The sequence below is a fragment of the Lutra lutra genome, chromosome 8 (assembly GCF_902655055.1).
Source record: "Lutra lutra chromosome 8, mLutLut1.2, whole genome shotgun sequence".
Classification (NCBI taxonomy): Eukaryota; Metazoa; Chordata; class Mammalia; order Carnivora; family Mustelidae; genus Lutra; species Lutra lutra.
Genome location: NC_062285.1, coordinates 144,062,245 through 144,082,489, shown reverse-complemented (window position 1 = coordinate 144,082,489; position 20,245 = coordinate 144,062,245). Strand labels below are relative to the sequence as shown.

The 20,245-nt window shown below is 54.8% G+C and overlaps 1 protein-coding gene across 8 annotated transcripts in view; it reads left to right on the top strand.

The window, feature by feature from the left end:
* TTLL8 (tubulin tyrosine ligase like 8) overlaps positions 1-20,245 on the top strand; it is a 49,522-nt gene that overhangs the window by 10,259 nt on the left and 19,018 nt on the right. For 4 of the 8 annotated variants that reach the window (XM_047743078.1, XM_047743079.1, XM_047743077.1 and 1 more), the window contains 7 exons: positions 1,754-1,892; positions 2,613-2,686; positions 4,422-4,550; positions 5,566-5,680; positions 7,158-7,280; positions 8,974-9,160; positions 17,963-18,111. In XM_047743078.1, coding sequence (XP_047599034.1) covers positions 1,754-1,892; positions 2,613-2,686; positions 4,422-4,550; positions 5,566-5,680; positions 7,158-7,280; positions 8,974-9,160; positions 17,963-18,111 — 916 coding nt within the window. Of the gene's footprint in view, positions 1-1,753; positions 1,893-2,612; positions 2,687-4,421; positions 4,551-5,195; positions 5,314-5,565; positions 5,681-7,157; positions 7,281-8,973; positions 9,161-17,962; positions 18,112-20,245 lie in introns of those variants that run through there. The other 4 variants (XM_047743080.1, XM_047743082.1, XM_047743083.1 and 1 more) reach the window with 4 other exon arrangements.

Here is a 20,245-nt window from a genome sequence, read left to right as displayed (position 1 = left end):
CCTCTTATGTTCTACTGACCTGTACGTGACTGCCTTTGACTCTCTCTTGTAAACAGCATGGACTGGGGTTCTAGAAATCCAGCTGGCACGCCTCACCTTCTTCCTGGGGCCTTCGGTGTGTTTATCCACAAGTGCACCCCTGGGGTCCTCGGGCGTCACCCTGTGTCCCTGGCTCCTTCCCTTGTCCCGTCTGTCTTGTCTGGTCGGCTTCCCCCTCATTTTGTGCCTCCTTGTGGACTGATCACAGTTTAGATTCCATTTCCCCTCTTATATCTTACAGGTCTTATGCTCTGTTTTCCTTCCTTTTGTGGCTCCCTGAGGAATTTTATTCTGTTCATTAAAACAGTCTGCTTTTCCAAGGTCGTTCAGTTTGACTGTAAGCATGGCTGGGGTTCTGGCTGGGGCACAGGGTGCTGACGCTCTTGCCGCCGGTCACGTTCCCTGCCTGCCTCTGCATCACCGCAGTCCCTCCATGACCAAGGTCATCCCCTCCCTCCGTCCTGGTGCACAGCCCTGTGGGGGACAAGGGCAGGCTTTGGACAGGTTTCCTGCACAGAAGGAGGCTGAGAGAGGTCCTTTGAGCTGCTGGGTGTTTCCTGTGTGTTTCCTGGGTGTTTCCTGTGACCTGGACTCACAGCCTCCAGCCCCGGGCACAAGCTTCCTTGCACGTGTTCCTGGGAGAGGCGTGCAGGTCCTCCTTTTGGGAACTATAGGGTATGTCGACTGCCGATGTGGGTCACAAATCGCCATGAGCTTAAACAATCCCATTTGTTATCTCACAGTTGCTGCGGGGTCCTCTGCTCAGGGTTCCTCGGAGTTGAAATGAGGCATTAGCTGGTCTGGGGTCTCATCCAGAGGCTCAGCTGGGAAGGGATCTTCCTTCAGGCTCCCTGGGCTGGTTGGCAAGGCTCATTCCCTTGTGGCTGAAATGCTGGTTTCTTCAGAGCTGACCATGGGGAGAAAGTCTCTGCTGCTTTGAATCTCCAAGTTCAGGGTTGCCCTGGACCCTCTTTTCAAGAGGTGCACCTGATTAGGCCAGGCCCACCCATAAGAGCCTGTCTTTTGATTCGTTCAAAGTCATCTAATTAAGGACACCATGAGTTTGAGCCATTCCCCTCCTGCCCAGCCCTCCCTACCTGCTCCCACAAACTCGTGAGGCACTAAGCTAACTGCTGACCCTGCCCTATGGCTGTTGCACTCTGGGACCCTGTCCAGGTGAAGGTGTGTGGGCTGGACCTCAGCAACATGGGCCCAGGGGCTCTAGCATGACCGTCACTCTCCCATCTCCCATCCCTCAGCTGGGATGACCTGGGTGCACACCACCTGCTGCCATCTCTCTTCCTGGTGCCCAGGCAGCTGTGTTCGTTTCCACACTCACAGGCAGAGTCCCCAGCCCCTGTGCTGGCCTCATACTGTTGGCTTCCTGCCCCTCCGGCCCTTCTTGGCTGGTTGAATGGCTCTTCCCTCTCACTCCTCGAACCTCAGGCACCCATCCCCTCACCCCCAAGCATGAGAGACTGAGACTGTCACCTTCGTAGAGAAAAGAAAGCATTAGAGTGCAAGGCGCACGAGGAATGAGTGTGCACACGGTGGGGCCCTGCTTTGTGCCCACACGTGTGTGTGTGCGTGTGTGTGCACTCTCGGGTGTTTCCGTGTGTTCCTCTTGGAGCGGGACTTGAGGGTCCTCCCCTCACAGACCATTAACCACCTTGCCTTTCATTCTTTAATTTAAAATCTGCTCTTGCAATTTGAGGAAAAGAAGATTTTCTCCATCTACGGGCACTACCCGGTGATACGGGCCACCCTTCGAAGAAAGGGCTGGGTGGAGAAGAAGTTCCACTTTTTGCCCAAGGTCATCCCGAATGTGGACGATGACAATGCAGGGGTGACTGGTAGAGTATCGAAGGTGTCTTGTCCCTCAGTGTAAGGCTCGCATGTGTGTCTGTCACACCTCTCCGGGGAGTGCCGTTCTGGCCCTCAGGGCCTGTGACCCAGGCCTCTCCTGCGTGTGCGGGGGTCTCCCTGGGGCCGTTGCCTTCCTGGCCTGCCTTCCCTAACCAGCCCCACACCAGGCCTGTGCTTTCCGGACCTGGTCCCCCCATCCACGCCCACAACAGGCCACCTTCTCCCGTGTCTAGGCCGTTGTCACCGTCCTTCAGGGGCCTCACCCTCTGTGTCCCTCCTCTGGCCCCAGGTCCCCACAGGTCCCGCCTCCCACTGCAGACAGCATCTGTGCGTTCTTGGCCCTGGCATCTGCACAGGGCCGGCTCCCACATGGCGGCTCAGACCCACGTGAACCTTGTCACCATCCCATTCCCTGCGCCCCGCCCCACCCCACTCACCCCCAGGCTGTCTGGCCCCCAGGTGTGGCCCGACCCTGACACTACACCCAGCAGAGGGCCCGAGTGGCGGACCCTGGGGCGGGTCAACGTAGCCTGAGCCTGATGCCGCCCTGCCCTGTGTCGGGACCGTGAACTTGCCCTGGGGATGCACTGCCGTGGAGTTGGCAAGTGCGCTGTGGCCGCGGCAGCTGCTGGCTAAGTGGCATGGGGGCCGCGCCGAGGGGCTCAGGCCCTGACCTGCTGACGGCTCTCCGGGGGTCGTGTTTGCAGAACATAAACACACTGAAGGCAAAGAAAATCAAGAAGCGGCTCTGGAGAAGATAGACGACATCCATGATGTGATGGTAGGTCTCCACCCTGTGCTCCCGCGGCCCGGATGGGCCCCCATCTCCCCACACCCCTCACACTGTCACCGTCCCTGGGCCTTGTCCTGGGGACAGGTGGCAAAGCCAGTCACACCGGGCTGCTGAGCTTGTGGTGTCCGAGTGCACCCGTGTACGTGTGTGCATCTCCATGTGCACGCGTGTGTGCATGTGCACATGTGCATCTGTGTGTGCGTGTGTGCTCGTGTGTGTCTACGTGTACCCATGTGCGACATGCACTTGCGTGCTGCCCTTCATACTGTTGTCTGACGGCTGATGCCGCCTTGAACAAATGAGACTCATGCCAGAAAGTGACAGCAGGAGCTCGGATGTCGCTGCGAGTAGGAAGCCGGGCTGCGAGTCCAGCTCTGGGATAAAGTTTGGGAAGTGATCCTGGCGGCCAGCTCCCCCCTCCCTCCGGGTGCTCCTTTTGGCACTGGGGCAGGGGGAGCCCAGTCCTGCCCTAACCCGGGGTCACAGTAGACCATCCCGTGTTGCAGAAGAGTAGGTGTGTCCTCAGATGCTGGACTGCAGAGAATGGCCCTGCAGGGTCTTCAGGGTGTCAGAATTTTGGAAAGGTGTTCCTTTCCTTGTATCTGTTTGGGAAGAAATTTTGACCACACAGGTGTTTGGTTTGTGCACATAAAATCAGAGCTGCCCAGGCTGCCCCGGGTCTAGTTGCGGCTGTACGGCGAGGTCCCCGTGCCCCGTTGGCCCTGGCCACCTGCTCCGAAGTGGGGGCAAGGGCGGAGGCTGTCTCCCACAGTCTCCCAGACAGGAGGCAGTGCACTCACACCACGCCCACATGTAGCATGTTCCTGAGCCCCACAGGGGCACCCATGGAGCGGGCAGCTCAGACCTCACTCAGCTGCACGCACAGGGGCCCCTCTCGGTGCAGAGCCTGGCCTTGCTTCCTGAGCGCTGAGCCTCCGTGTGCGGGCGGTGACCCCCAGTGTGGCACACCGTAGCCCCCCAAGGAACGCAGCAGCCAACCTTCCAGACCAGAGAGACACAGAACGCACACGTCAGTGTCATTTAATACCTGATTCACACAGTATGGAGGTGCCTCAAAAAGCTAAGCGTGGAGCTTCCCTCTGACCCAGCAGCTGCACTCATGGGTATTTGCCAAAGGCACCAATGCAGTGACGCGAAGGGGCACCTGCACCCAGGCTTGCAGCGTGTCACCTGCAGCAGCACCTGGGGGAGAGCCCAGATGTGCGCGGACAGACGGATGGGTGAGGGGACGTGGCTCACATCTATGGTGGGATCGTAGGCGGCCATCGGAAATGAAGTGACAGTCAGTGACGTGGACGGGGCTAGAAGGCATGACGCTGAGTGGAGCGAGCCAGTCCGAGAAAGACAATCACCATGCGACCTCGCTCGTGTGTGAAATTTCAGGAACAGAACAGGGGATCATAGGGGAAGGGAAGAAAGAGAGAGGTGGGCAAACCACAAGACACTCTTAAGGAAAGAGAACACACTGAGGTTGTTGGGGGACGGGCCTCAAGGAGGGCCCTCGTGATGAGTGCCTGGTGTCACACGGAAGTGACGAACCTGAATCCGCCATCGGAAACTGATTTTACTGTGTACGCTAACTAGCTAGAATTCAAAGAAAAACTTGGAAAAATGCTGATTTCCCTCACTCTTGCTTACATCCCAACACCCAAAGATACGGAGCTTGGATAGAGGGAATTGGTAAGGGCCTTTTTCTTGCCAGTCCAGGTTGGTAAAAAACGAAATGCCATACTTCCTCTGGACTATCAAGAGGGACGTGGTCGACTATCACAGCCTGAGCTGCGACCAGATGCTGAACCACTACGGGAAGACGGTCTCTTTCACCACCAAGGTGAGAGTGGGGCGAGGGGGCGGCGGGCGGGGAAGGTGCAGGGCGGCACCTAGTCTCCCGCAGCTCCGTGGCTGAGTCTGGGGGGGCGCGTGTGGACTGGCCACCTCCGGGCTCCTCCCCAGGAAGACCTCTGCCCAGGCAGAGGCCACGCTCCTGTTGCCAGTGTCTAGAGGCCGCCAGCTCCGGCTCCACTCACACCCCCAGAGCCCCAGGCACCCTTGGCCCTGTGTCCCTCCTCTGGGTGCGCAGGCTAAACCTCAGGCGGGGCGGGGTGGGGGGTGGCTGCCTCCAGAGCCCGGCATAAACTCTGTGTCCTGCGGAGGCCCTGGGTCCCAGGGAGAGCCAGGCCACCTCCCCTGCGCAGGGCCTTCTAGCTGCAGGGGGCATGGGCACCTCCTGTCCTCACTGCCTTTTGGTCCCGCAGCCCCATCCTGTGACTCCGAGGGCTGAGGTCCAGGGGCGGGGTCAGCCCGGGTGGACAGGCCTGCCGGTAGCCACGTGGGAGAGGTGGGGTAGAGAGGCTTCTGGGCAACAAGGAGACCATCCCCTCAACGGGCAAGGATGACACAGAGGGTCAGGGATGAGGCTCGCACGGCTCCCGGGCCCCATGCATCCCCACCCAGCCTCAGCAGCTGCCTCCTCCAGGGGGCAGCCAGGCCGCGCTCCCTGCAAAGACCCCATGTGGCTTGCCTACCGGTGTGCCCAGCAGCTCCACGCCTGCAGCTCCCGGGCACATGGCAGTTTTCCCCAAACGGGGCCCATGGTAAGTGTGCCCAGGAGCTTGCTCCCTCCTCCCTGGTGCTCAGGCCCAGTGCCCGTTAGGGACCCACCACCCCTGTGCCCTCAGATGGCCCCGGCCTGCACGTGGGGTCACCCTGCAGTTGAGGCCAGCTGGCTGGGGGGCTCTCGAGAGCCCTTTGGCATGGGTGCCGCCAGCCAGACCTGTGGGCATTCAGGCTGGTCTGAGGGGACCCGCAGGTGGCCTGTGGGGTCTGACGCACTGCTGTCTCTGGAGATCGGGCTGTGTGTGAACATGAGGAGCCTGCCGTGGTACGTCCAAGCCGACCCTGACTCCTTCTTCCCCCGCTGCTACAGCCTCTGCTCTGAGAGCGAGAAGCAGGAATTCCTGGGTAAGTGGGTGGCCGGAGGCGGAGACCACCGGGCATCATGGGGTCCACCTCCCTCTGAGGGGCTGCAGGAAGGGAGGGGGCTGGGCCACAGCTGCAGGGCCGGGGGCTGGTGGGGGCCAATGGCAGAGGGCCTGGTCCCGTCCCAAGGCCCAGGGGCTCAGCTCCATTTCAAGGGGTGAGGACTGGTCCAGAAACTTCCACGGGCAGCGTCTGTGAAGCAGGATGCGTGGGAGGCTGATGGAGGCTGATGGAGCCCCGAGCCAGCAACTTGGTTCTGACTGGCTTCCTGGGGAGGCCGGCACGGGGGTGGTCCTGGGGCCCAGGTCTGAGCAGTTCTGGGCAATGGGCTCTGGCCTGAGGACAGAGGGAGGGTTCCTGGTTTGACCTGCCAAGAGAGACAGAAGGCGACAGAGCAGGTGGGCAGTGTTCATTTGGGGGCGACTGCGTTTCCTGAGCACCTGGTCTGGGGGAGATGCAGCCTCTACCAGCACCCATGCCTTAGGTCCTGACCCCACCTGGGGCTCCCAGGGGCAGACAGATACGGGCAGGACAAGGCAGGGTCCGTGGGGGCTGGAGGTGTGAAGTGCACGGGAGGGGAAGGCAGTGAGCAGGGGCCTCTCGGAGAGGGGGCGCAGGGTGAACACCCAGAGGGAGGGAGGTCTGAGGGACAGGCTGGAGCAGGCCTCACGCCTGAGTGTCCACAGGGCACAGGGGCCAGGAGTCGGCTCGGGGCGGGGTCTGTTCTGGTGGAAGGAGACTAAGTGAGAAGCCCCGGGCCCTGGAGGAGCTAGGGAAGGCAGTGGGCATTCTGGATCTTTCCACGGTGGCAGCAGCTGCGGGCCGGGCCGGTGGGGTCCCCACTGAGATGAGCAGGGAGCAGGCTTGGGTTTGGTTTTGGCAAGAGGGTACTGGAATTTCTTGTGGGCCTCCCAGAGGGCATGGGTTGCAGTGGAATTGGTAAGACAGGCCTCAGAGCCGGGCTGGCCCCAAGCCTATCTGTGGGATCCAGAGCTGCCTTCTGTGCCGGGTGTGTGTGGCAGGGCCCCTCTGGCCGTCCACACCGGCATCCCTGGAGGCCAGCCTGTCCAGGAAGGCCCGGAGAGGCTCCTGGGATGGGGAGGGTCCTAGTGTGTCTGCGGGAGGCGTCTGTCCTCCGGTGTGGGGCTGAAGACGCAAGGAGCGGGGACAAGGACAAGTGCGTGTCCCTGAGTGGGAGAGGGGAGTAGGGGAGAGGCAGGGAGGGGTGTGCGGCTGGCAGCTGGCGGTGGACTAGACTCCCATCTGTGCAGGGGCAGAGGGAGAAGGACTGTGCTGGACGTGTGGGCTGAGGGCAGAGCAAACCGCCCCTCCAGGGCAGTGGGGGCGGGAAGGAGGCCACCGTGGGCTGTGGGGTAGCGAGGCTGAGGATGGCTCGTGCTGGCCGAGGCCCCTGGTCCCTGGCGCCGGCAGAGGGGGCGAGGCCTTGGTGTCCTTTCAGATGACTTCCGGCGCACGGTGGCCTCCAGCATCCTCAAGTGGGTGGTCAGCCACCAGAGCCACAGCGGAGGCAAGCCCGGCGGCAGCGGGGAGGCCTGTGACCCCGGCCCCAGCAACTGGAAAGGTGTGTGGGGGGCACGGCTGCACCATGCCGGGAGGACTGTGCCGGGAGGGCCCGTGGGGTCGCGGGTCCAGGGCAGACTCGTCCCCGCTCCGCAGAAGAGGGTGACGGGGACGGGCTTTCCCGCGTGGTGCAGGGCCGCTGTGCCATCAGGCCCATGAAATCCAAATAAGTATCGTGCTGTTCCCTTTCTGAGAGCGTCCGCGGTTCCCACTGAGGTCGAGCAGGAGGCACAGGGGTGTCCTGCAGCCGCCCTGCCCCGAGGCCTCCTCCCCGCGCAGCCCACACCGAGGGCACGTTTGTTCCGACCCGCGAGCCCACGTCAGCTGGCGCTGAGAGTCCCTCTCGTGTGGGGCGTCGTGGGGCTTTGGACAAACGTGTAATGGTTGTCATCACACGGCGTGTCTTTTCAGCCCACTCGTGTCCCCCCGTTCCTCCTGCCCCCGTCACGGTGTCCTGTAGTCCTGCGATCAGGGCTCCGTCTGTGGTGAGCCTGTGCCCCCGGACTTCGAAGCCCACCAGCTCTTCCCTGTCCTCCTGCCCTTCGGTGGGACAGGCTGGCGGGAGGGCTGGGGCAGGCCAGGCTCCGGCGCGGCCTTGCTGAGAGCAGAGTGGCCCCCAGCGTCCAGGATGCTTACCTTCCCTTCTTGCCAGAAGGGGGGGCCCTGCTCCCACATTCACGGTGAGAACTAGGTCAAGGTCCTGGAAGGAAGGCTGACAACGCTCCCGCCCCAGCTGAGCCCCCGGGGTTTGTGACGCGGACTCGTGCACACCCCAAGCCTTCAGCAGGTCCTCAGCGGCCGCTCAGGCTCCCTCGCCTGGCGCTGGCATCCGGGGAGCTTTTTGGCTTCGGGGTTCTGTTGCCCAGAGCGGCGATGGTCCGGACCTGCTGCCCTCCTGCGACCGGGCGATGGTTGGCCATGTGACCTCGGCTCTCCGGTGGGGCCAAGAAGAGTCGCTGACGCTTTGGTTTTACTTTGTACTTGTGAGGACGGATCGGCACCATCCAGCCTCCTCTGTGCCTGACCAGAAAGCAGAAGTGCAGATTTTCACCTTCAAATGCCTGTTTTTATGTTCCGGGAATTTCTCCTGAACACAGTTTAAAGACACACTCTGTGATCTCTGTGGCAACCGTGCAACCTGCAGCACTTTCTCCGGGGTCCCTAGCTGCGGGGGTTCGGAGTCCACGATGTCTCAGCACCTGCCCCTGCCCCCAGCCCCACGCCTGTGTGTGGAGTTGGTTCTGTGCACCTGCCAAGCCCCCTCGCTCCTCCAGGCTCCCAGCTAGGAACCACCCAGACAGTTGCTGGTCGTCAACTTGTTCTCCTTTGGGGACCAGGGGAGCTGGGCTCCGGGAGGCTCGCTGTCACCGGATGGGAGGACTCCTGAGACCCTTGGGTCCAGCTCAGCTCCGGGGTCCTGGGAGCACGAGATGTAAGAGTTTGGTGCAGGCAGCCACCAGGTGCGCCCCAGCTTGCAGGAGTCAGGCAGGACGGCCCCCCAAGTTCTTACTGAATACGCAGTGTGCGCTCAGAAAAGTAGAAGTTTTGTCGCAAGTTCGGAGGTCATGCTGCATGGCCAGCCGTGGTCCGAGTCTGGTTGGAGGGCGTGTGCGGCGGGGGAGGTGCGCCTGGCCAGGGCTGGGTGCCCAGAGGATGCAGGAGTTCCCACTCCAGACCCTGTGCTTGGGTTTCAGCTTCCCAGAGTGCGGACTCCAGGCTCACAGGCCTCTCGGGACAGCTCGTGGACACTGCGTGCAAGGTGTGCCAGGCCTACCTGGGGCAGCTGGAGCACCGGGACATCGATGTCCCCGAGGACACCGGCAAGGGCCTCACGGAGGACGAGTGGAAGGACCTGACAGAGCAGTACTACTCCCTCATTCAGTAAGACGCGCCTGTGCGGAGCCCTCCGGCCACACCCAGTGCCTGGTGCTCGGTGGCACGAGTCGGCACGCACCGGGCCGGCTCACCTGAACCGGGGACCTGGGGGCGGCCTCAGGAGCTGTGCGGGGAAGTCCCACCTCTGGGACATCTGAAGCACCCGTCTGGGTGTTGGGGTACCCAGACCCACTGCCACCTGTCCCAGCAGGTCCCTGTTGGCTCATAAAAGGAAGACCCCCTTGGGGGCACCTTTGGGTAGCAGCGCCTTGAGCACTTTCCACCCTGTTCATGCCTTTTACCTCCTTTGAGCCCCGCGGGTGGGCCCTGGGCAGTCAGGACCCACAGAAGGTCCGGCCCGGCCCTCCAGACTCTCCAGGACCGTCAGTGCCTCTTGCTGCCTGGGAACCTGAAGGCTGAGCCCGGCCTTCCCCCTTCTCCCGAGGGCCGGGCCCTTTGCAGGCTGGAGACCCAGCACCCCCTTGCCCCCTTTTTCCGAAGTCTGACTTCATTGTGCCTAGATGTGGTTTTCTTTGTTATGTCCTCTACCTAGAGATTTTGGGAACTTCTAATCTGGGGGGTTGGAATCATTCATCAATTTTGAAAAGTTCTCAGCCATTATCTTCAAATATTGCTTCTGCCTCGTCCTCTTCTCCTGTTCTGGGACGCCAGCTCTGCGCACAGCCGGCCACGTGACCGCGTCTCGCCCATCACTTTGCTGTGCCTGGTTCCCTCGTCCTTTTTTCCTCTCTGAGGTTGAGTTTGTGTATTTTCTATCAACCCGTCTTAAGACTGACCGGCCTTGTCTCCTGCTGTCTCCGGGCTGGCTGTGAAGCTGCCCGGTTCTCACTCCAGCACTGGGAGGCCCTTCTTGTGACGTTTGTCTTTGCCCTTTACTCGGTCGGGATTTTCAGCCTCTTCTCAGTCTCTGTAATTTTCGTGTGCCGCCCCTTGTCTAAGAAGGAAGCATGGACAGAAGTCATGCTGCCCCCCAAGACGGGGCACTCACCGTTTCCTCCGTTGTAGGCGTAGCGTCGAGCCGATGGCCCCGGCTGGCAAGCAGGGAGCAGGGCCAGCGGCAGCTCAGGCAGCTTCACCGCGCTCTGGTGCCGAGTGTCTCGGGCGGGGGACTGGAGGGTTTCGCTGCCGACCCTGTCCCCCGGAGAAGCTTCTTCCCAAGTGCCACAGGCGTGGGAGGGCTCACCATCTTTGCAGCCCAGACAAAGCATCCTCGTGCCCTGGGGGAAGCAGGCCGTGTGGTTTGTGTTTTGAGCATCACGAGACTCGGGTCTTTCACGCCGGCTGACGGGGTCATGCGGCTTCTCGGTCCTCCAGAAAGCCCTTCCGCTTGGGCCGGACCTGCATCGCCGCTGCCACCCCGACTTGGCAAACATTCTTGGAGGATAAAATGGCCAAGAGACTCGGCTCACCCAAGAGGGGTTTTCTGGGCCGTGATGTAGCTGATCTGGTCCGCTTCATTTGGAGAAACGTGCGTTTCGCGGTTTGTCTGTCTTTTCCCACTTGTCGGGCAGGCGTACTGGCCAGCCACGGCCCCTACTTACGACCGAAGTACGGATGCGTCCTCACCGTTACTAGTCTCCGCGCTTTATCCTGCACCTGCGCTTGGCTTCTGTTTCCGGCTTCCCTCGGCGGCTCCAGGACACGGTCGGGGCTCACGGCTGCTGGTCTTCAGCCAGACCCTCCCTCGCTCCCAGACAGCGTCACACATGACAGCAGATCTCCTCTCGTTTGTCAGCTCTGGTCGTTTGCTTTACGTCTCTCTCTCTCTTTTCCATTTTCTAGAAGATTTCATTTATGTATTTCTTTGGAGAACGTGCAAGTGGGGGGAGGGGCAGAGGGCGAGAGAGAAAGCGTCGCAAGCAGACTTGGAGCTGAGCCCAGAGCCCAACGCGGGGCTCCGTCCCACGACTCGGAGATCACAGCCTGAGCCGAAATCGAGATCAGACGCTTGCCAACGGAGCCATCCAGACACCCCTGTTTTCGTTTTTTATTGTCATAAAAAAACGCAGAAAAATTTGCTGTCTGAACCATTTTAAAATAAGTCATTTAAGTATCTCGGTCATGTGCAACTGGCACCACCGTCCATTTTCATGGCTCTTTTCATTCTGCGAAGCTGGAAGTCTGTCCCCACTAACCACCGACTCCCCATATTCCCTCCAGCTCTTGGCCGCCAGCGTCCACTCTCTGAATCCGTGAGTTGGACTCCCCCAGGGGCTTCGTAGAAGTGGAATCATAATTTGTCTTTTCGTGACTGGCTTATTTCATTTATAATGTCCTCAAGTTTTGTCCATGTTGAAGCAGGTATCCGAGTTCCCTTCCTTTTAAAGGATAAATACTGTTTTGTTGTACATATATAGTACATATTGCCTACTTGTTCATTTGCCGACGGACATCTGGGTTGCTCACACGTTTTAGCTCTTGTGACTAACGCTGCCGTGAGCACGGCAGTACTGATACCTCTTTGAGATTCTGCTTTCAATTCTTCTGGGTCTGTACCCAGAAATGGGATTTCTGGGTAATATGGCACTGCTATTCTCGATATTTCACGGAACTACCATACTGTTTTCCACAACAGCTGCAGCACTTTATGTGCCCCCCAACTGGATGCCAGGGTTCCCATTTCTCTGCATCTTCACCAACATTGGTTATTTCTTGTGCTTTTCGAAAATAAAATTTTAATGGACGTGAGGCCGTATCTCACTACAGGTTTTCATTTTCCTGATGCTCAGTGGTGTTCATCATCTTTCCATGTGCTTATCGGCCATCTGGTTTCTCCTTCGGAGAAGTGTCTGTTCAAGTCTTTGGCCCATTTTTGTTTTCTTATCTTTTATTTTTTTAAAAGATTTTATTTATTTATTTGACAGACAGAGGTCACAAGTAGGCAGAGAGGCAGACAGAGAGAGAGGAGGAAGCAGGCTCCCTGCTGAGCAGAGAGAGAGCCCGATGCGGGGCTCGATCTCAGGACCCCGGGATCATGACCCGAGCCGAAGGCAGAGGCGTAACCCACTGAGCCACTCAGGCACCCCTTTGGCCCATTTTTGAATTGAGTTGCCTTGTTGCTGGGTTTTAGGGGCTCCCTGTGTGTTCTGGATGTCAGCCGCCTGTCAGATCCACAGCTTCCAGTCCCTCTCACTGTGGCATCTCCTTTTTACTCTGCTGATTGCATCGGACACGCACATTAAACCTTCTCATGAAGTCAGTCTGTGTGGTTTTTCCTCTTGTTGTCTGTGCTTTGGTGTCATATCCAAGATATCATCGAGAAATTCGGCATCTTGAAGATTTTGCCCTATGTTTTCTTCAAGATTTTCGTAGGTTTTGGCCTTTCTATTTGGGTCTTTGATCCATTTTGAGTTACTGTTTGCACCTGGCTTTAGGTAAGGGTCCAAATTCATTCTTTTGATTGTGGATATCTAGTTTTCCCAGTACCATACCCAGTATCAAGGGACTGTCCCTTTCCCATCGAATAGTACTGGCAACCTTGTCAAAAGTCGTTTGACTGTATGTAGGAGGCTTTGTTTCTGGGATCTCTATTCTGTTTCATTGGTCTTGCTTCTGTCTTCATGCTGGTAACACTTTGTTTTGATTGTTGTAGCTTTGTAGTAAGTCTTGAAATCAAGAAGTGTGTGTCCTCCCACTTTGATCTTTTTCAAGATTGTTTTGGCTCTTTGGGGCTCCCTGAGAGTCTGTTTGGATTTGGGTGTGGGTGTTTCTATGTCTGTGAAAAACATCATTGGGATTTTGAATAGGGATTGTATTGAATTTGTAGGTAATTTTGCATACTATTACCATCTTAAGCAATATTAAATCTTTTAATCCATAAACATGGATGTGTCCCATTTATTTGTGTCTTCTGTAATTTCTTTCAGCAATTTTTGTAGTTTTTGTTGTACCTTTCCCCTCCTTGGTTAATTCTTAAGTATTTTACTATTTCTGGTGTGATTGTGAGTGGAATTGCTTTCATAATTTCCTTCTCAGATTGCTCCTTGCTAGTGTAGAGAAATGCAGTTTATTTTTGTTCGTTGACTTTGTATCTTCTACTACTTCGTACTCCGCTTACTAGAGGTAACATGATTTTTTGGTGGAATCTTTAGGGTTTTCTGCAGATACATTCGTATAATCTGCAAACAGATTTCACTTCTCCTTTCCAGTCTGCCATTTATTTCTTTTCCTTGACTGATTGCTCCCACTAGCACTTCTCTTACACTGTTGGATGTTGAGAGTAGCCATTCTTGCCTTATTCTTTGTTTTTCTTAAGTCGCCTCCACATCCTATGTGTAGCCCAGCACAGCACTGGAGATCAAGACCTGCGCTGAGATCAAGAATCTGATGCTTTACTGACTGAGCCAGCCTGGTGCGCCTTGTCTGATTCTTAATCTTAAAAGAAAATTTCCTGTCTTTCGCCATTGAGTATGGTAATTGCTGTAGGTTTTCATATGTGGCCTTTATTATGTTGAGGTAGTTTCCTTTCATTCCTAGTTTCTTAGGTGTTTTTATCAGGAAAGGGTGTCAAATTTTGTCAAGTGCCTTTTCTGCATCAATTGAGATGGTCATGTGGGTTTTTTTCCCTTCATCTGGAATGTGATATATTACAGTAATTGGTTTTCAGATGTCGAACCATCCTTGAACTCCTGGAATAAATCCCACTGGTTAGGGAGGGCCGTCCCTTGATGTGCTGCTGAGTCTGGTTTGCTAGCATTTGTTGAGGATGTTTGCATCAATGTTCACAAGGGACGTTGGTGTGTAGTTTTCTTTTCTTGCAGTGTCTTTGTCTGGCTTTGATATCAGGGTGATACGGGCCTCATAGAATGAGTTAGGAAGTGTTTCCTCCTCTTCCCTAGTTTGAGAAGGACAGGTATGGTTCTTCTCAAATTGTTTGATAGAATTCCCCCATGAAGCTGTCAGGTCCTGGGCTTTTCTTTTTGGGAGATTTTTGATTCCTGATTCAATCCTTTTTCTGTTTCTTCACAATTTAGTCTTGGTAGGTTTAGTGTTTCTTGGAAATTTGTCCATTTCATCTAGGTTATCCAATTCATTGGTGTACATCTGTTCATAGTACTCTCTTATAATCTTTTTTTATTTTGTAGAATCAGTACTAATGCCCCCAATATCATTTTTTATTTTGGTAACTTGAGTATTCTCTCTCTTCTAAGTCCATTGAGCTAAAGGTTTGTCAATTTTGTTGATCTTTTCAAAGAACCGACTTTTAGTTTAATTTTCTCTATTTTGATTAATTCTGCCTTAATCTTTGTTGATTACTTCATTCTACTAACTTTGGGTCTAGTTTATTCTTTTTTTTTTTTTTTAAGGTTTTATTTATTTATTTGACAGAGAGAAACAGCAAGAGAGGGAACACAAGCAGGGGGAGTGGGAGAGGGAGGAGCAGGCTTCCTGACAGGCAGGGAGCCTCATGTGGGACTTGACCCCAGGACCCTGGAAACATGACCTGAGCCGAAGGCAGATGCTTAACGACTGAGCCCCCCAGGTGCCCCGGGTCTAGTTTATTCTTTTTCTAGTTTCTTAAGTGGCAAAGTTAGGTTGATTTGAGATTTTTCTTGTTTTCTAACATAAGCCTTTATAGCTATAAGTTTCCCCTTTAGCACAACTAGCAATCCCATATGTTTTAGTGTGTCGTGTCTTCACTTTCATTTGTCTCTAAGTATTTCCCTTGCGATTTCTACTTTGATCCATTGGTTATTTAAGAATGTGTTGATTTCGTGAGGGCGCCTGGGTGGCTCAGTCTGTTGAGCATTGGAGTCTTGATCTCAGCTCAGGTTTTGATCCTCAGGGTCAAGAGTTCAAGCCCAGCTTGGGGCTCTTACTGGAAAGCCTACTAAAAAAAAAATTTTTTTTTAATGTGTTAATGTCTACAGATTTATTTCTCCACTTGATTAGATCTTTTAACATGTATGTCAACAATGTTTTGTAGCGTTCAGTGTTCTTGCATTTCTTTTGTTAAATGCATTTTTTTAAAGATTTCATTTATTTATTTGACACAGAGAGAGAGATCACAAGTAGGCAGAGAGGCAGGCAGAGAGAGGGGGAAGCAGACTTCATGCCAAGCAGAGAGCCCGATGCGGGACTCGATCCCAAGACCCTGGGATCATGACCCGAGCCGAAGGCAGAGGCTCAATCCACTGAGCCCCCCAGGCACCCCTGTTAAATGTATTCTTATGTGTTTTGTTCTTTTTGATAATATTATGAATTAAATTATTTTCTTAATTTTGTTTAAGGATTTTTTTGTTGGCAGAATATAAAAATATAATTGATTTTTAAAAGATTTTCTTTATTTTGGAGAGAGCACGAGTGAGCAGCTAGGAGGGGCAGAGGGAGTGAGGAAGCCAAGCAGACGTTACACGGAACGCAGGGCCCAGAGCGGGCTCGGTATCATGGCTCTGAAACCGAGAGTCAGATGTTCACCCGACTGTGCCGCCCAGGCGACCCTAAACTGATATTTTTATATTGATCTTGTACCTGTGACTTTGCTGAACCCATTTATTAGTTCCACTACTTTGTACTCTGTGTGTGTGTGTGTGTGTGTGTGTGTATGTGTGTGTTCCTTAGGATTTTCTACACATAGGACATGTCGTCTACGAATGCAAACTGTTTTCTTTCTTCGTGTCCGATGTAAGCTCCAGGAACTCAAAGTTGGTTTAACATTCAAAAGTTAATCAGCGGGGGCGCCTGGGTGGCTCAGTGGGTTAAGCCGCTGCCTTCGGCTCAGGTCATGATCTCAGGGTCCTGGGATCGAGCCCCGAATTGGGCTCTCTGCTCAGCAGGGAGCCTGCTTCCCTCTCTCTCTCTCTCTGCCTGCCTCTCTGCCTGCTTGTGATCTCTATCTGTCAAATAAATAAATAAAATCTTTAAAAAAAAAAAAAGTTAATCAGCGGGACCTCAGCCGTCCTTACAAAGCAAGTTCTGGCACCTGCTCTAACATGGATGAAGCTTGAGGACAGTATGTATAAGTGAAAAGTACAAAACTGTTTGATTTCACGTACATGAGGTGTTTAGAGCAGAGATCACAGAGACGGAAGGTTGATGGTGGTACCAGGGTCTGGGGGAGGGATGGGGAGTGAGTGTTTAATGGGGACAGAGTTTCAGTTTGGGATGATGAAAAAGTCCTGGGGACAGAGGGGGTGATAGTTGCACAATATAAGTGTTCCTGATAGTACTGACCCACACTTGAAATGGGTAAGATGGTAAATTTTATGTTATATGTGTTTTGCCACAATAAAAAAATTTGAAAAATTGTCAGTTGGTAGATTTTGTCACATTTAAAGGGTAAAGAAAAAACTATAAGATCATCTCAATAGATGTAAAACATTGTTGAAATTCAATACTGTGTATGTTAACTTTTTTTTTTTAAGTGAGCTAGAAAAAGGAACTTCCTTAATTGGAAAAGTTTCTATATAAAAATTCTAAAGCTGGGGCACCTGGATGGCTCAGTGGGTTAAAGCCTCTGCCTTCGGCTCGGGTCATGATCTCAGGGTCCTGGGATCGAGCCCCACATCGGGCTCTCTGCTCAGGGGGAGCCTGCTGCCCTCTCTCTCTGCCTGCTTCTCTGCCTACTTGCGAGCTCTATCAAATTAACAAATAAAATCTTTTAAAAAATTCTAAAGCTAACATATTTCTCAATAGTATGTACTGAAAGTGTTGTCCTTGAAATCAGAATGAGACAAGAATGCCCACTCTCACGACTGCTATTCAGTGTGGACTGAAAGCCCTGTTTAGTTTAATAGCACAGAAAAAAAGAAATAAAGGGCATAAAATCAGAAAGAAGCAAAACTGTTTACTGATGACCTGATCGTGCATATAGAAAATTTTACAAATCTTACAGAAAGTTACGTGAGTTTAGTGAAGTCAGTAGACAGCAGGTCATCATACAAAACTGCGCTGTGTTCCTGTCTAACAACAATCACAGAGTGGAGTTCGTTCTCGCGCCATCTATGATAACATCAAATGGCAACAAATAACCAGAAAACAGAATAATGTAAGTTGGAGACCCTAAACAGAACATTATAAAATTAAATAGAAATTAATGATGTAAGAAGTATGTGTGTGTAATAAAACCATGTTCATAAATTAGAAAACTCAGTGATATGGAGGTTTTTTTCCTTCCAGACTAACGTAGAGTTTCAGTGAAACCACAGTCGGAATCTCGGCAGGGATTTTCCTCCAGGGTTTGAGTGGGAGGAACTGACAGATTCTGAAATTTATTTGGAAATACAAAGGATTTAAGAAAAGCTAGAAAACCTTGATCAAGAAAAACAAAATCAGAGAACTCCTACCCCATTTCAAGACCTACTATAAATGCACCTATCCAGAGAGGGCAGCCCTGGGCCACTGGGCACTACCAGACAGCACCCCGGGACAGCTTCTAGAGATGGAGCCTCCCGCATGTGGTCACTTACGACCAACCCCTAGGAAGGGTTACTCCTTGTCCTAAATGACGCTTGTGCAGTCAGGATCCTTGTGAACCAAAAAGGTGTGTCTTGAATCCTGTCTTCTAAATACACAAAGATTAATTCAAGATGTATCGCATGATATGGGAAAGCCACAGAAAAGGAGAACACTGGCGTGTGTCTTCTGACCACAAGGAGGGCAAAGATTTCTTAACTACCTCACGAAGAGCGCTGAGCCTAACAGAGCCGGCTGATGCCGCTTTACTGCTCGCGGACAAACACTGCAGAGAGCGGAGAGACGGGGCCCAGAGCGGGGGGACGCGCTTGCCCCGCGTGCGCCCCGCGCGGCCTCGCGACCTCTCAGGGCTCTCTGGATCTTGCTTTGCAGTGGTGACGCCTTCATCTCCAGCTCAAGAAACCACTTCTCGCAGTGCCAGGCTCTGCTGAACAAAATCACGTCCGTGAACCCGCAGACGGAGATCGACGGGCTTCGCAACATCTGGATCATAAAGCCAGCGGCCAAGTCCCGGGGCCGAGGTGAGTCAGGCCGGGTGCAGCGCGTGAAGCGCCCACCAGCGGCCCCAGAGCGCGGCGGGCACACCCAGGTGCAGGTGCATGGCCCGGGGCTCGTGCAAGGCCTAGGTGGCCAACGAGCCGGGATGTTGTTCCCAAGTTAAACTGGGCCGTTCTGTTCTTTTCATATTCTTGCCCGGCCTTGGCAGCCCACTGGCCCTCGCTGCGGAGACGGATGGGGGACTCGGACTCGGGCAACAGCGGGATTCCCACTCCTCACTCACCCGTGGGCTCCGGCTCTCCTGGAGGCCCCTCCCCGAGGAACGTACCTGCTGTGTGTGGTCTTTGTTCGATGGGCTCAGGGGTCGCTCCTTGTCCTGTGTGTCCTCTTTACTCCCAACGGCGAATGCTGTGTGTTCTTTCTAAGACAGGGGTTTCAAGGTTAGAGAATCTTATTTTGGGTTTCCAAAGAACCAACCTGAGGCTGCATTTTTCCAGTTTCCTGTAAGGGTGTTTTCCCCATGGGCTCTGACTTTAATGCCTATTAATTTCCAGTCTTTCTTGTGCAACAGTAACAGTCTTCTGTCTGGGCCGTCCCCGCTGGAGATGGCCCTCCCGGCCGCGCCGGCTCGAGTGTGTCAGGCGATGTTCCCACTTTCCTGAGTATCTAAATAGATTTTCAATTTTTTTGGATATTTTATTTTCTCCTTGAATTATTTGAAGAGTTTTTTGTTGTTTTAATTCCTAAGTGGTTCATTTTCATGTTATTTTAAAAAGTCTTTATTACTTTCTGATGTTGCTGCATCCGTCCTGAAACACTGTCTTTCCCGGCCTTCCGCCCGCTGTGCTCTGCGCGCCCGCCCTCTGGGGTCCGGCCCCTGCCCCTCCATCGGCTCTGTCCGGAGCCTGCTTCTCTTGACGAGGCATCCGTCTGCCGGCGGCTCCGTCCTCCTGTCCGTCAGGCCCGACCTTGCTCCCGCGGCAGACACTGGCGTCCCCAGGAATGCTCCACAGACACCTCAGCTGCCGGTGCTTACACCCGAACGCAGGGCTTCCTGGCTGGGCTGTGGCGCCGGCTATGGCTGTGGCTGTGGCTGTGACGCCGGCTGTGGCTGTGGCACTGGCTGTGGCTGTGACGCCGGCTGTGGCTGTGGCACTGGCTGTGGCTGTGACGCCAGCTGTGGCTGTGGCACCGGCAGTGGTTGTGGCTGTGACGCCGGCTGTGGCTGTGACGCCGGCTGTGGCTGTGGCACTGGCAGTGGTTGTGGCTGTGATGCTGGCTGTGGCTGTGGCACCGGCTATGGTTGTGGCGCCGGCTGTGGTTGCAGCGCCGGCTGTGGCTGTGGCACTGGCTGTGGCTGTGACGCCAGCTGTGGCTGTGGCTGTGTCTGTGGCACCGGCAGTGGCTGTGTCTGTGATGCTGGCTGTGGCTGTGGCACTGGCTGTGGCCGTGGCTGTGGCGCCTGCTGTGGTTGTGGCACTGGCTGTGACTGGGCGCTGGCCGGGCGCCTTCCTGCTCTGAGTCCGGGTGACTGCTGAGGTTTGCTGCTCTGCTAAGTCTCTCGTTTCCGGTCAGCAGGTCTCTGCTCACAGCTGAAAAGATGAGACTGTCGTTTTTGTGGGGAAAGCTCCCTCCTCGAGTGTGGCTACCCAAAGACCCCCACCATCTTGTGATGTCATTCCCTCCAGGCTTCAGGGTTGTCATGGCTGCGAAAGAGAGGGCTGGAGGGTCTGGTGGTGACCCAACAGATGAGAGAGAGGCCTGTCCCCTCTGCTCAGATGTCACTGCTCACCAGGGAGTTGGGGACAAGGAACCGTGTGGCGGAGGAGGATCAGAACGGGTGCACTGACATGTAGTTGTGTTGTTTGTCTGGGCACCAGACTCCGGGCCCCTGGACCCCTGCCCCCCCACCGTCTGCTGGCTCCCTGAGGCTCACAGAGCTTCCCTGCCCCTGTTCACCCCACGCTGGGGCTGGGGCTAAGCCACCCCTTGCTGGCCGCCTTTGAAACATGCCTCGGTCCCCATCCCTGCCCCTCTCTATTCTGTGTCCTCTCCTGAGTCCTGGCGGCAGGCTCCCCGGTGGGAGAGGCTGGGGGTCGGCACCGGTTGTGGCCTCCCCCAGGAGGGCCAAGCCTTCCCTGTGGGGCCACCCAGCTG